The sequence below is a fragment of the Brassica oleracea genome, chromosome C4 (assembly GCF_000695525.1).
Source record: "Brassica oleracea var. oleracea cultivar TO1000 chromosome C4, BOL, whole genome shotgun sequence".
NCBI classification, from domain to species: domain Eukaryota; kingdom Viridiplantae; phylum Streptophyta; class Magnoliopsida; order Brassicales; family Brassicaceae; genus Brassica; species Brassica oleracea.
Window position 1 is genome coordinate 8,053,934 of NC_027751.1, and position 14,300 is coordinate 8,068,233.

General features: G+C 36.5%; 4 protein-coding genes across 7 annotated transcripts in view; 2 read left to right on the top strand and 2 right to left on the bottom strand.

Annotated features, from left to right (window-relative positions):
• The window catches only part of LOC106341543 (F-box/kelch-repeat protein At4g23580-like), a 1,290-nt gene extending 627 nt beyond the window's left edge, over positions 1–663 (top strand). Inside the window, 1 exon segment of the mRNA XM_013780287.1 lies at positions 65–663. Within this exon segment, the coding sequence (XP_013635741.1) occupies positions 65–663 (599 nt within the window).
• Positions 664–5,225: 4,562 nt separating this feature from the next.
• Positions 5,226–9,481, top strand: LOC106337109 (LRR receptor-like serine/threonine-protein kinase FEI 2). 3 transcript variants are annotated; one of them, XM_013776150.1, is made up of 15 exons: positions 5,226–5,311; positions 5,698–5,789; positions 5,867–6,098; positions 6,187–6,322; positions 6,406–6,477; positions 6,565–6,636; positions 6,771–6,842; positions 7,225–7,296; positions 7,393–7,464; positions 7,659–7,747; positions 7,871–8,023; positions 8,134–8,466; positions 8,546–8,791; positions 8,878–9,011; positions 9,100–9,481. In XM_013776150.1, the coding sequence occupies exons 3-15, from the start codon at positions 5,999–6,001 to the stop codon at positions 9,316–9,318; spliced, it is 1,770 nt and encodes a 589-aa protein (XP_013631604.1). In that variant the 5' UTR covers positions 5,226–5,311; positions 5,698–5,789; positions 5,867–5,998; the 3' UTR covers positions 9,319–9,481. The 3 variants fall into 3 exon arrangements, with proteins under 3 accessions (XP_013631604.1, XP_013631606.1, XP_013631605.1); XM_013776152.1 differs by having other exon boundaries at positions 5,698–5,784; XM_013776151.1 differs by lacking the exon at positions 5,226–5,311 and adding an exon at positions 5,332–5,412.
• A 125-nt stretch (positions 9,482–9,606) lies between these two features.
• LOC106341624 (probable aspartic protease At2g35615) lies at positions 9,607–10,953 on the bottom strand. The gene has a single exon (XM_013780345.1). It carries the CDS (start codon positions 10,951–10,953, stop codon positions 9,607–9,609), a length of 1,347 nt encoding a protein of 448 aa, XP_013635799.1.
• An 890-nt stretch (positions 10,954–11,843) lies between these two features.
• LOC106339751 (rop guanine nucleotide exchange factor 14-like) lies at positions 11,844–14,032 on the bottom strand. Of its 2 annotated transcripts, none has more exons than XM_013778618.1 (7): positions 13,977–14,032; positions 13,552–13,905; positions 13,283–13,437; positions 13,124–13,198; positions 12,783–13,052; positions 12,385–12,717; positions 11,844–12,319 (listed from the first exon to the last, which is right to left on the bottom strand). In XM_013778618.1, exons 1-7 carry the CDS (start codon positions 13,987–13,989, stop codon positions 12,050–12,052), a joined length of 1,470 nt encoding a protein of 489 aa, XP_013634072.1. In that variant the 5' UTR covers positions 13,990–14,032; the 3' UTR covers positions 11,844–12,049. The 2 variants fall into 2 exon arrangements, with proteins under 2 accessions (XP_013634072.1, XP_013634071.1); XM_013778617.1 differs by having other exon boundaries at positions 13,504–13,905.
• Positions 14,033–14,300: the final 268 nt, after the last annotated feature.

The following is a 14,300-nucleotide window of genomic DNA, read 5'->3' on the forward strand; positions in this document are numbered from 1 at the left end:
GTTTAAATTATATTTAAAATTTAATATTGTTTTCCCCCGCAAACTGCGGGGGTCCAAACCCTAGTATATATAACGGGAGGGTGCGAAAATATCGATTCAAACAATTGGATGGAAGTTTTTGATACCAAGTCTAAAACTTGGGAGTTTTTACAGATTCCTAGCGAAGAGATTTGCAAAGGCTCAAAGTACCGAAGCATAAGTTATCAAGGAACCGTCTACGTGAGATCTGAGGAAAAAAAAGTGACTTACAAGGTGCATAAAGGTAAATGGAGAGAGGCGGACATATGCATGAATAAGAGATGGGGTTGTTCGGGATCATCTTACTGTGTGATAGAGGACGTGTTCTACTGTTATTGTGACAGGAAGATCTGTTGGTATGACCTCAAAGAAAGAATATGGAAACCTTTAAAGTGTTGTCTGGAAGGATTGCCTAGATTGGCTTGTGATATAAACCGTTTTTGTTTATTGGCGGATCATGGTGGAAGATTGGCGATTTTGTGGCAGGAATACGTGTGTGAGACGAAAATAATATGGTGTGCGGAAATTGCTCTCGAAAGACGTCAAAATTTGGAAATTTGGGGTAAGATTGAGTGGCACGGCAACGTGGTTAGCATACCCACTAGGCTCGGTGGAGTGCATGCTCTTACTAGTACAGTTTGGTGAATGACTAATGACCATGTTAATCATTAATCACCGATGCATATTTTTTTGGGCAAATCTCCAAAATAGTACATTTCTAAGTTTATATCACAAAATAACACTCAAAAACTAAAATGACCAAACTATCACATTTCTAAGTTTATCCTTTGAAAATTTTAATTTTTTTATTTTTCAAAATTTGAAATCTTATCCCCAAAACCTCATTTCTCAACTCTACTAAACCCTAAACCCTAAATTCTAAACCCTAAACTCTAAACCCTAAACCCTAAACTCTAAACCATAAACCTTAAACTCTAAACCCTAAACCATAAACTCTAAACCCTAAAATTTAAACCCTAAACCCTAAACTCTAAACCCTAAACTCTAACCCCTAAATCCTAAACCCCACTCTTTAACTCTAAACCCTAAGTTTGTGACTTTTGATAAAACATTAAGTGCTATTTTTGTGACTTTTGACTTTGAGTGCTAGTTTGGGAACAAAAACTTGATTTAGTGCTATTTTTGTCTTTTTCTCTATTTTTTTTCCTTTTTTAAAAAATATATTAATATTCCTTGAGGAAGACGGGAACTCTTTATTTTGTTTCAAACTCAAAGCGAGAGATGATTAGGTATTTGATTTGAAAATCTGATTCTTACCAAACTGAAATTGAACCAACTACTAGATTGAGCTAGCGAGGCTTGAACTGAATCGAACCGGTTTGAGAACAAAATATTAAACTAAAACCAGATATTTAACCAATCAATATTAGGAACAAGGTGTTTGGTTTGTTTTCTAAAACCGAAAATCAAGAGAAAAAAAAAAGCAATTGCTGACGCAAACTTCTTGGAAGGGGCATCTCCAATCCTACTCAATTTTTTACTCCAAACTCAATTATGGAGTAAAATCTTCTCCAACCCTATTCTATATTCAACTCCAAAATGGAGTAATGACTAGGATTACTTCATTTTGGAGTTGAACTTTTTATATTTATGAAATGATCCTTTAAATCTTTAATGTTTTTATTTCATACTTCAAATAATATCATAACATGAAAAAATATAATACTCGTTAAAAGATTACTTTATAGTTTACATAAAATATGCATAAACTCATAAAAGTCAAAACTAAGAATAAATAATATAAAATAAATATAATATAATATAATATAAATAAGTAATTTAATAATTAATTCGGTAAATTGTTTTCGAAACTACCAAAATCGGTGAAGTATTATTCAAACGGAATAAATGAAGTTTTTAATCTTGTGGGTCAAAATTTTGATTGATAACATTTGTACTTGTTGAACTTGATATATGCACAAACAATAAGACCGAATACATAATTCAAATTACGAAACAAAACTTTGTTTTTTCTTTATGTTCTTTTAATGCATATAAATATTTTTGAATTAGAAAAATTCCATATGATAAAATTTGCACGAATTGAAATTGAAAGATAATCTCTAGTTATATTTTAATGATAAATATTTAATTTAAATAAAATATATTATTATGAAAATTTTGTAAATATAAAATAGTTGGGTTAATTGTTAATTTTTTATAAGTTGAAGGTACTACTAAGAATTATTAACTAAATGAAAAAAGAAATATTTTGTTTGGAGTAAAAAATAGAGTAATACATTGGAGTAAAACCCAACTCCATTGAAGAAGACGGGAACTCTTTGTTTTGTTTCAAACTCAAAGCGAGAGATGATTAGGTATTTGATTTGAAAATCTGTTTCTTACCAAACTGAAATTGAACCAACTACTAGATTGAGCGGTAGAACATTTAGCGAGGCTTGAACTGAATCGAACCGGTTTGAGAACAAAATATTAAACTAAAACCATATATTTAACCAATCAATATTAGGAACCAGGTGTTTGGTTTGTTTTCTAAAACCGAAAATCAAGAGGAAAAAAAAGCAATTGCTGACGCAAACTTCCTAGAAGCATATAAGGCCGTTGTGGAAGGAATAAAACGTCTCCGATACTTCTTTTCACTGATTTTTCCTGTGTAAAATCATCTTTAGAGGTTTGAGGTTTCTTCCTTTCCCTGACCTCCAAATTCCAGCCATTGCTCTTAGGAGAGAAGTTTTACCACTCCCACTAGGACCCCCATTATCTGCCAAATGTCATTTATACCTAATTTAGCAACAAACTCGTCTTCAATTTCTTGTCTATCCCTTTGTTGTGATGACTTTGACTTCGGACAAAGTCCTGAGGTTTCGGATATTGCAAATGCCATAAAACGAACACTATACCACACAAAACGATTTCCATAACTTAATGAGAAGTTTACTTAAATCAAGTTTAATTCAGATTAATTCATCGTATTAATCTCTATGGTGTTGAGAGATAAAAAAACTGTCCACATCGTGACACCGACAAGTTATCTGTCGATAAGTTGGTTTTGTCTAGTTTACAGATACAATACAAGTGGCCGAAGACAAACGCGAGACTCTCACCGGTTTAGGCGGTTAAACTAACCAGAACTTGGTTCTTTGAAAATTTTCCACAGTGTACAAACCATCCATCAATCTATTATACGTAAAGATATCATGCAACATGTCTTTATCCAACATCTCATTCACCAAAATCTCTTCTTCCTTTCTTCTCCCTTCTTTCGAGAACCCAAAAACCAAAACACGATACATCGTCTCTTATAAAAGTTTTCACTCTTATAAAAGTATTGGTTTTTATCATATATAGTTAGCTGCACAAATGTTGTAAAATTGATTTATCAAATCTTCATTTATGTTGCATATTTTTCGATTGTGTATCTACTCAAGTGTATGCATACCTTCACAATCATTCCAGCTCTCGATTTTGGAGATTCCTTGTATGATGTGTCTATAGTTTGGGATCTGGTTTGTATGTGCCTTTTGTTCTTGATCTTTGGTTAATGGAAATTTTCAGATGGCAAAAAAAACATATGTTTAGTTATTGTTGTTTCAGTTCAACTCTTTGGTTTTGTAACTTGGTAGTTTTTTTTTTATAATTGTGATATTATTTTGATTGGTTTTTCTTTTTCAGAAGGTTCATCTCTCCCTAATGATTTTATTTATTGATTTTAGTGTGTTCATACTGATTGTGATTTTACCGGAACTTGCTTCTTTGAAAATTTTACACCGGTGTACAAACCATCCATCAATCTATTATACGTAAAGATATCAGGCAACATGTCTTTATCCAACATCTCGTTCACCAAAACTTCTCCTTCCTTTCTTCTCCCTTCTTTCGAAAACCCCAAAACCAAAATACGGTACGTCGTCTCTCACAAAAGTTTTCACTGTTATAAAAGTATTGATTTTTTATCATATATAGTTAGCTGCACAAATGTTGACCAACAATAAAATTGACTTATCAAATCTTCATTTATGTTGCATATTTTTCGATTGTGTATCTACTCAAGTGTATGCATACCTTCACAATCATTTCGCCTCTCGATTTTGGAGATTCCTTATATGATGTGTCTTCTTCCATTTATATGTTTTCAATCATTTGTTCTGTATGTTCAATTATATTCAGCTTTTAGTTATTGTTGTCTTGAATTTTTTTCTTATTTATGTGTGTTTCTCTAGTTTTTACATATATTTAGTTACCTAGATGATTGTCATATGTTTTTTTGATAGAGACCTTACTAGGTAACGACTGTTTGTCTATAGTTTGGGATCTGGTTTGTATGTGCCTTTTGTTCTTGATCTTTGGTTACTGGAAATTTTCAGATGGCAAAATATGTTTAGTTATTGTTGTTTCAGTTCAACTATTTGGTTTTGTGACTTGGTAGCTTTTTTTTATAATTGCGATATTATTTTGATAGTTTTTTCTTTTTAAAAAGGTTCATCTTTCCCTAATGATATTCTTTATTGATTTTAGTATGTTCATACTGATTATGATTTTACTTTTGAAGGCATCATTTTCTTGTTAGTTAAAATATTTACATGATTTCAAAGAAAATTGTCTAAACTCAGTTTTATTTATATGAAAGTTTTATCTTGTTTGTTGAGGCTAGTAACAACTTTTGTGGCAACCTATCACACAATTCTAATGTCTATAAATTGTTTTAGTTTGCAAAAAGTAATAATACTAATGCTATTTTAGTTTGAGAACTTTGTATGCAATGGGATTGTTCTAATATATGAAATCTAATACAAAATGTTCAAATATTGCATGTGGCAATCTTATAATGTTATTTTGGCTTTGAATTTATTTTTCTTCTTTTATTTTAGAGGTGAATCTTTTTGTGTTACCTTTTCCTCTTTTGATTTTTGTGCTGTGAATTCCTTGAGAGAAAAGGAAATATAATTCCCTATATATAAGATTTGGGTTGGAGAAAAAAAAAAAGAAGAAGAAGGAATAAACCCTAAGAGAGAAAAAAATCATGATGAATGATGTAAAAAAATTGATATTTCACAGACCCAACAAGCATCTAGCTTTTACAAAAAGATTATTCGAAACGACGTAGTTTGATCAGTGTTGTACGGACTGTATTACACGGTGGAGGGTTGACCTGGACTTAATAGGGCTGACCTGCATTTTTTGATAAGTTAAGGGTAAACTTTGCAAAGAAAAAAAAAAGTTGGTTTATTTAGTTTTAAGTGTTGCTTTACAGCTCAAGTACGTCTTCTGCTTCCTCTGTTCACATTCTTCTTCATCGAGGATCCATTTTGAGGTTCGTGTGATTTTACATCCCCTTGTCATTTTCAGTCTTTCGCGTTTTCTTTGGGTCTGGTTTACGAACGAATCGTTTTCGATTTCGTTTTAAGATTACTTGTACGGCGGCTTTGACTCTTCAGTTCTTCTTGTAATGTGACTGCAATGATGTCCTCACTTAGAATTTAGCTGCTCTATATAATTGGAAATTGGGGGATGGATTTGATCCGACCTCTGGTTGCTGTAAATGTAGATGAGAGCCATGCAAAGGTTTTGTGCGATATGTAATTGAGGATTTGGTAGTCTAGTTTTAGCTAAATGCACGAGATTGAAGCCTGATTCCGTATCTTCATTGCTTCTTTACTAATGTTTCTTGAAATTATATACATCTTTTGATTTTTTCAGAGCTGGTGGAACGGTGTGAACCTTTGGTAGATGGTTGTTGTCTTGTCAATTGAAGATTCCGGAATCTGGAAGCTTATATAGTTCAGTGTAGGGTTAGTATCTTGATTGAGTTTCACTGAGCTCTTCTTGTTAAACTATATAAAATGATATAATTTTTCTTTATATTCAGGCAGGAGTCTCTTTTTGTTTCTTGAAGATACACAAGGCATTACCGAGCAGCTGAGTTTATTGTACGAGGGAAATATTCCGGAGGCTTTCTTTCAGATGATTGGCAGTAACTATACTACGCTTGAGCGGTGCCATGATGGGCATCTGTCTGATGAAGCGCTGCTGCTCAAGGCTTCTTTTAATCTCATTTATTTGTTCACTCACAAATCTAAATGAAGCGATTAGTCCAGATGGTATAGCCATCTTTTGTGTTTGAATATTTATGATCTGTACCCAATCCGCTGTGGGGTTTACATCCTTTTTGCTCATTTCGTTCTCTAGGTGAGGCGCTTATGAGCTTTAGAAGTGTAGTTTCTAGTGCTGATGGTGTTGTCGGTAGATGGAGACCAGAGGATCCTGATCCTTGTAACTGGAAGGGGGTAACCTGTGATGCGATAACAAAAAGAGTTATAGCCTTGTAAGCTTCAAACTTGTTTGGTTTAAGCTCCTTTTTTCCTCAATATTCATCTTTTGTTGGTTCCTAAAGTTTCTTTTGTGCAGGAGTCTTACTCATCACAAATTAATTGGACCTTTACCCCCTGAGCTTGGAAAGCTGGATCAGTTGAGGCTTTTGTATGTACTAACCTTATTCAAACTTCATTGGTTATTATTAGAGTATCTTCTCCTGGAGAACTTATTTTTATTCCCTTGGTATCACAGAATGCTTCACAACAATAATTTATATGGCTCAATAGCTACAGCATTGGGAAATTGCACATCGTTGGAGGAAATGTAAGTCGCTTTCCCAAAATAAACAGGTTTACGTTTTTCTACATTTGTCTTGTGTGCGATGGTAAACCAATGGGTTTTTCTCAGTTAAAAGTTTAGCTGGCTTACAAGAACCTGTCTGAATTTTTTTCTCGCAGATACTTGCAGAACAATTTCTTCACTGGCCCAATCCCAAGTGAAATGGGAAACCTGTCAATGCTTAAAAATCTGTACGCAGCCTTTCTCCCTGGTCTTCTATATAAATTTGTTTTGTTGACTTCTGCTGGATCCGTTATTTGTCATTCCATTAACTACTTTAACAATTTAGTATCTTCTGTAAACACATACTGAACCACAAGAGGTTCTTCTCACCTTCTAAACAAACTGTAACAACATTATATTGTTGGAAGTACTTATTCCTTTATTTGTGGTAAACCTCAAAAAGTAAAATAATTAATAACCAAAATACCTATTGTGAACTTTTTGATGAGTGGAAAACTCTCGAATATGATGATGAGTGTTGTGAATTTATGCTAGGGCTTTACTCACAGATGGACATATTATTTGAATTCTTCTGAATCAGTAAACCATTTTTTTTCTCTTTTTCTAAAGGGACATCTCAAACAACGATCTCACTGGAGCTATCCCTGTTTCACTTGGGCAGTTAGAAAAGCTTACTAATTTGTGAGTGTCTACTTTCTAGCTTGTGTATTTTATTTTGCAGCCCTGTGTGTATTTTCGAGTTTCATTGTAGCTAACAAGTTGATTCTTCTTTTAAAGCAATGTCTCAAACAATTTTCTGGTGGGGAAGATACCTTCTGATGGCTTACTCGCCCAATTTTCGAAGGACTCGTAAGTATACTTCATCTTTTACCTCTTTCTCCACCAGATTTTGGTTCTAAAGATGGAGAAATCTCTCTACTGTTGATCTGGCAAAACAGTTTTATTTTCTTGACTCTATGCACGAAAGCACCATTTTGCTAGCTTTGTACCAATGCGTAGCTGAAAATAACGGAGCCTTGAACTGAATGCATTTCTCTTTGCAGCTTCATCGGCAATTCTAAATTGTGCGGTAAACAAATTGATATGGAGTGCCCAGATGAAAACTCTTCTACTGGTTCTCGTTCTACAGGAGGTAAATCAGCTGTGTTTTAATCAATTTTCTGGTCAGGGTATATGGTTATAGCTTAGGGTTTTTTTTACTAAACAGTATAATTCGTTGTGACATGAGTTTACTTTTTTGGTCTCCCATACATAGGCCAAGGAGGTAAAACTGGTAAGCTACTTATAAGTGCATCTGCTACTGTGGGTGGGCTGCTCCTAGTGGCGCTCATGTGTTTCTGGGGTTGCTTTCTCTATAAAAAGCTTGGTAGAGATGAGAGTAAAAGACTTGCTATAGAGGTCGGTGGAGGTGAGCCATGCTGACTTTTTGTGTATATCATCTCTAAAAAAGTTTGGAACTCAATGTGATATTTAACTCTCAAAACTTGACACGTTGAGAGACTGTTTTATTTTTTCCAGGTGCGTCTATCGTGATGTTCCATGGAGATTTGCCCTATGCTTCTAAAGACATTATCAAGAAACTGGAAGCTCTTAACGAAGAGCATATAATAGGCTGTGGAGGTTTTGGAACAGTTTACAAGCTGGACATGGAGGATGGCAATGTATTTGCGCTGAAAAGAATTGTCAAGTTAAATGGAGGGTTCGATAGGTTTTTCGAAAGGGAGCTTGAGATTCTGGGAAGCATCAAACATCGTTACCTCGTGAATCTACGTGGATACTGCAACTCACCCACATCAAAGCTTCTGCTGTATGATTACCTTCCTGGTGGTAGCCTTGACCAAGCTCTTCATGGTAAATCCTCAACTTCATTTTTACAGGTTTCCTTAACCAAGAAGTTTGATTCTATTGAGTGAAATGTTTGAATGTGCAGAGAGAGGCGAGCAACTGGATTGGGATTCACGAGTGAATATAATAATAGGAGCAGCAAAAGGGGTAGCATACTTGCATCACGATTGTTCTCCTAGGATCATACACCGTGATATAAAGTCGAGCAACATTTTACTCGATGGAAATCTGGAGGCTCGGGTATCGGACTTTGGGCTTGCCAAGCTGTTAGGGGACGAAGAATCTCATATTACAACCATTGTTGCAGGCACATTTGGTTACTTAGCTCCAGGTACTCAAATGCACCAGTAACGGCAATAATGCTTTGTAGCCTTTTAATTGTTACCCTCTGTCATGTAACCTAACCTGTGGTTGCAGAGTATATGCAAAGCGGTAGAGCGACTGAGAAAACGGATGTTTACAGTTTTGGGGTTTTGATTCTTGAAGTCTTGAGTGGTAAACTTCCTACGGATACTTCCTACATCGAGAAAGGCTATAACGTTGTCGGTTGGGTAAGCATAAAGAGGTCTAGCTTTGCTAACAAAATAATATGTTGACTAGTGAAACCTTTAATTTGTTATTTTCAAAAAAATCTTGCAGCTAAACTTCTTGATCAGTGAAAACCGTCCACGGGAGATTGTTGATAGAAGCTGTGAAGGAGTAGAGACAGAGAGTCTTGATGCTCTTCTATCTATAGCAACAAAGTGTGTGTCTTCAAGTCCTGATGAGCGGCCTACAATGCACAGAGTAGTCCAGTTACTAGAATCCCAAGTCATTTCTCCTTGTCCTAGCGACTTCTACGATTCCAGCTCCGATTAATCACATTCATCTTCGGTCCCTCTTGGTTTTGATTTTTTTTTCTTAGAATGTTCTTGTGATTGGTTAAACCCTTCCATTTGATCTGAATATGAAACTATAATGTATATGATCATTGTAGAAACCCTTAAATTATTATAAGAATCTAAATAATTTTTTTTTTATTTTCCATGTTTTTTTTACTCTGGAGCTAGTTTCATTCAAAAACTATTAAAGAGAAACTATAGAGAATGGTGTCCATTTATTTAGAATTTAATTATGATTTTATATCGCCATATAAAATTATTACATTCACAAATCAGCAGAGCAATCCATACGTTGAAACGAAACCCTTCTGCTCTCCAAGTCATACCCAACCAGAAAATCCATCTGAGCAAAGTTCCCATAAATAGCAACTTCGTTGGTCGGAATCATACTCAAGCAAACCATATCTTCACTCATTTTCACAAACGCATTCAACGCACTAAGCCTCACGTCAGCGCCGCTAAAATGCACCGTTATCTCCGGCAAACCGATCTCCGCACTCCCGGACTTGAAACAATGCGACAAAAGCCCCTGTGGATCACTCACACGCTTCGCTCCAGTCACGGACTCTTCCACTGCAGCGCCAAACCTGTCGTAGAAACCAGACTCGAGAAGCGTCAGTGTAGTTCCCGAGTCGATGATGATGTTCCCCTTCGTCGCCGCCGAGGATACTCCGTCGTCGTTAGGGTAATACATGCTGCTCGTGTACGGAATCTTCGTGTTGCCGACGGAGATAGCTTCGAGCGTCAAGTAGTAGTAAGTCTGAGGCTCTTTATCAACCAAAGGAGTCGATACCACGTTGGAAACAATACTTGCGCCGGAAGGAATCGAGCTGGTTCCTAGATTTATGACACTTGTGCCGTTCATGGTAGATGACTTGTGCGACAAGCAATAAGAGAATCTATTAGAAATCGACGAACCGAGCTGAGAGATTAGAGATAAGTTACCACCACCGAGGCCTATGATCCCTGAACCAGTCTCGTCGAAGTTACCACCGTTGTTGTAGCCGCAACCGAACACAGTTCCGGGGAAAGAAACAGGCGAGCCTGAAGCAGAACCAATGGAGATCGTCTCCGTAGCAACGTCACCTCTCGTGAAAGATCGGTCTCCGTACGAGTAACGGTACTTGCAAACTTTTTTATCTTCGTCGCATCCACGTTCGGTGGTAGACAAAGCGTTGCAGTTACGTGAGTCGCAAGGCTCGCTCTTGTAAGAAGAGGACTTCTCCTTGTCGAAGATCGGACCGTTCTCTTTGTAACATTGTTGACACGGTTTGCATTGGACCCAAGTTAGGTCACTTCCTGTGTCGGCTATCGCGAGGACGTTCGTTGGCGGTGTGCCGATGGTGATGCTCATGAAGAACTCGCCGCCTGCTCCTATTAAACCGGACTGGAGATCGGTTTGGGGTTGGTGGTTGAAGCGGCGGGAACGAGAGATGGAGCGGAGGAAAGCGGAGTGGAGGCGGTCGGTGGGGGTGGTTTGTGGGTTGTAGAGAGGGGAATGAGGAGAGTCACGGTGGAGCAGCTCGATGGTGAAGTGTTTTGGGTTAGTCGATGAAGAGAGAGTCATCGAGAAGAAGATGAAGATAGTAACGAAGAGAACAGAGTTTGCCATGTTGAGTTCAGAAAGTTTGTGGTGTAAAGAGTGTAAGTGGAGAAGAGTATTTATACACAAAGAAGTCGTGAAAGCGAAGAGATTGAAACGGTAAGGAGTTATAGCTTACGTGAGCAGGAGGTGTAAGTCTGAAAGGCAATTTGATTAGCTTTTAATTTTTTCATTAAGGCTGATAATTTAATGTGAGAGTAGTGGGGATGTGAGGGAATTAATATCATTGATTTATCAAAACATATCTTAAAGACTTGGGCGATTTAGATATTTTTCATCTTTGAGCATGTTTGTGACATAATATGAGGTTGGCAATATATTTTCCCCAAAAGATTAGTTTTATCACTTTATGGGATCCCTATGTACCAAAAGAGACCTTGTCCTTTTGTTTCAGTTTCTAAAAAAAATTTCTTCTATATATATTCTTACAATTTTGACTTCGGAGAAAAAAAGAAAAAAAAAAATTTAAACAGTGAAAACATGTTAATGGAAATTTTCAAAATACATTTAGGGTATGAATGGTGACCAGGGAACGACGAGGAATAATGCATTCCCTAACGTTTCTAAAAAAAATTACCATTCACAAGGAATAATAATTTCCTCTCATTCCCTTTCATTCCTTTTTTTTAGAGAATGAAAGAACAAAATTATTCCTTGTCAAATTTGATAAGGAACAACCATTCCTTTTCATTCCTGGTATTTTATTCCCGTACATTCTTTTTTTATTCGTTCCCCTTGTTTCCCGGATGGTCACCAGTCGGACCCTTAGAATGCTCTAACCTCTAATCATCTGCTGATGTGTGGTTTATGCCATGGGCGGCATTGAACAATTGATAACTTTAATTAAAAAATAATAAACTAAACAGTTGCTAAACTTGATCCTAAACCAAGTGCTGAACTTTAATTTTTAAGTACAAATCTTTGTGTTTACAAGTTTTGAACTTTTATTTTATGTGTAATTAAGTTTATAGTTTTCAAAATAGTGTTATATTAACACATGTACATGTACATGATCAAAGAGGAAACCCTCTGAACAAAGGAGAAGCTTCAAGTGGCACGCATCAAACTATAAAGCCCTCTTATATATCAAAGAGAAACTACTGCCTTAGGAATCTGTGCTCAGTCGAGACTTCCTTGTACCATCATCAGCTTTGTTGATATCGTGAATGAGAGAATGCCGTAAACGGGACGAGACCAGGAGCCTCTCTGGGGTTCTAAACATGTCATTAGAGCCAGAGAAGCATCTTGGTGTTGCAGGTGAACCAGAGTTACTCAGAGCATCTTCTTGCAAGATTTCTCGAATCCTAGACAGTATACGGAACGCTAAACTCGCAAGTATACGTGAATATGCCTCAAGAATTGCATGACCAATGTCCTGGAAACATAGGAAAATTAAAAAAGCCTCAAGAACTGAACCAAGATTTATAATATTCCACTCACCTTGCCATACTGAATCTTGGTGGCATCAAGAAATGTCTGAGGGAGATTAGAGTATTTAGATTTTATCTGGCCATTAAGCCTCTCTGCCTTGTTTATGAGTGACTCAATGCGACTAATCTCAGACAATGAATCTCTAACTAGTGACCACTTACCACTGCTTGTTTCTTCTATAATCTTCTCTTTCCATGCATAAATAGCTGGTTCTAACCTATTAACTGTCTCTAGAGCTGCATGTTCGGTTCTAAGCCTAAGAGACACAAATATCTTATCTACGGAAGCAGACTCTGACGACAACATCCTGAACAGTTCATCCCCAAGGCTTGTCTTTCCAGACTGTGGAAAACAAAATACATATTAAATCGTTACATAACAACATGACCAAGCTTTTTTTTTTTTACCTTAGGTAACGAATCCTTGATAATGGTAGGTACTGGCATTTCAAGAAGCACTTGTTCGTTTATTGACTTTGCAGCTTTAAAGCTTTGATATACAACATTGCCTTTCTCAAGCAAGTTCTTTCTTACTAAGCTAGAGAGTCCTGGCTTGGGAACTTTAGGCGATGGAAGCCACCATCTTCTGCTCTCTCTTGAAATCTCGTTCTTTCCTTCAGCTCTACGACCTACTTCTGAGTACCAAAACTCTGTGCACACCATAGAGTCTAGTGTCTCCTGTGTCTTCATCAAGTTAGGAGAAAGAAACAAGAAGTTGAGCTTCTGATAAAAAGAGAAGGATAACATACAATTAGCATGGAGTCAAGTTTCCTGAGAGCTGGGAGATTCATATGAATGTTTGCACGGGGTTTCGGAGTCATGATCTGACCAAACAGGACATCTAGTTCAGGCTCTTTGATTGAAACATGGAGTGCATATGGTTTTTTAAAACAAGTTAGCTATATTACCTCAAGTGACCTTCCATTTTTGTCATCTAGCTTAGATGGGACTAGCTCAATCATGTGATTACATGGAGAGAGTAACCAGTCCATTTCTCTTCTCCATCTCTGCTTGTTGTCTTCTGACAAAGGCTCCAACTTCCATAGTTCGCCGAATACTGAGTCTGCAAATCCAACAGTTAGCAAAGAAGTAATGATACCATAGTTTGCGAAAAAGAGTTAAAACATACTGCCAAGATGAGATATAGAGTTTGATAAAGCCAAAGCGGTTGGCACACCCTTGCGTCCTCCAGTGAGATCTCCACCTAGTAATAGCTTTGAAAACTTCTCCTTCATAGCTTCAACATCAGAAGAGCAGAGTGTATAGCCAGGTCTCTCCTCCTTGGAATAGAAATGTTTAGGACTTCTCTCATAGTCCCACTCATTAGAAATGTGTTTACCATTCTTCTTAGGTAACCATTTTGAAGAAAATGACTCAGATGTATCTTTGCTTGATGAACAGCTTGAAAATGCATCATCACCCAATGAATCAGTCAAGCACTCATCTCCTCTGCTTCTTCCACTTTCTTCTTGTAAAGATAGATTGTTGTTCTTGTTGATGCAAGTTTCTAAGCCATCATATGTCATCATTCCTGAAAATATAACCAGTAAAATATTGAGAATTACAATGTTTATAATGGATGATCAGGAGTAAAACTTACACCTATTTTGAGCATATAACTATGATTGCAGATATGAACAAATGTTAGAAGAAGTATACAAGCTTCTTCTGGTATATTGAATCTTAAAAGCCATATCAATTTTATTAAGAGATCAGAAAGGGGACCACAAATAGACAAAAATAGGACCACAATTTTTTTTGGGATTAAGGAATAATGTTATCATCGGAAAGGACCCATTCAAACTGTGACCATGAAGAAACTCCACCTCACACAATCCTCTTCTTGTCTCCTTTACCAAGTGGGGATGAAAGAAACAGACTTTAAAATAAGATTTGTCTGCAGATAATCAAGGTAGCTACCATAGA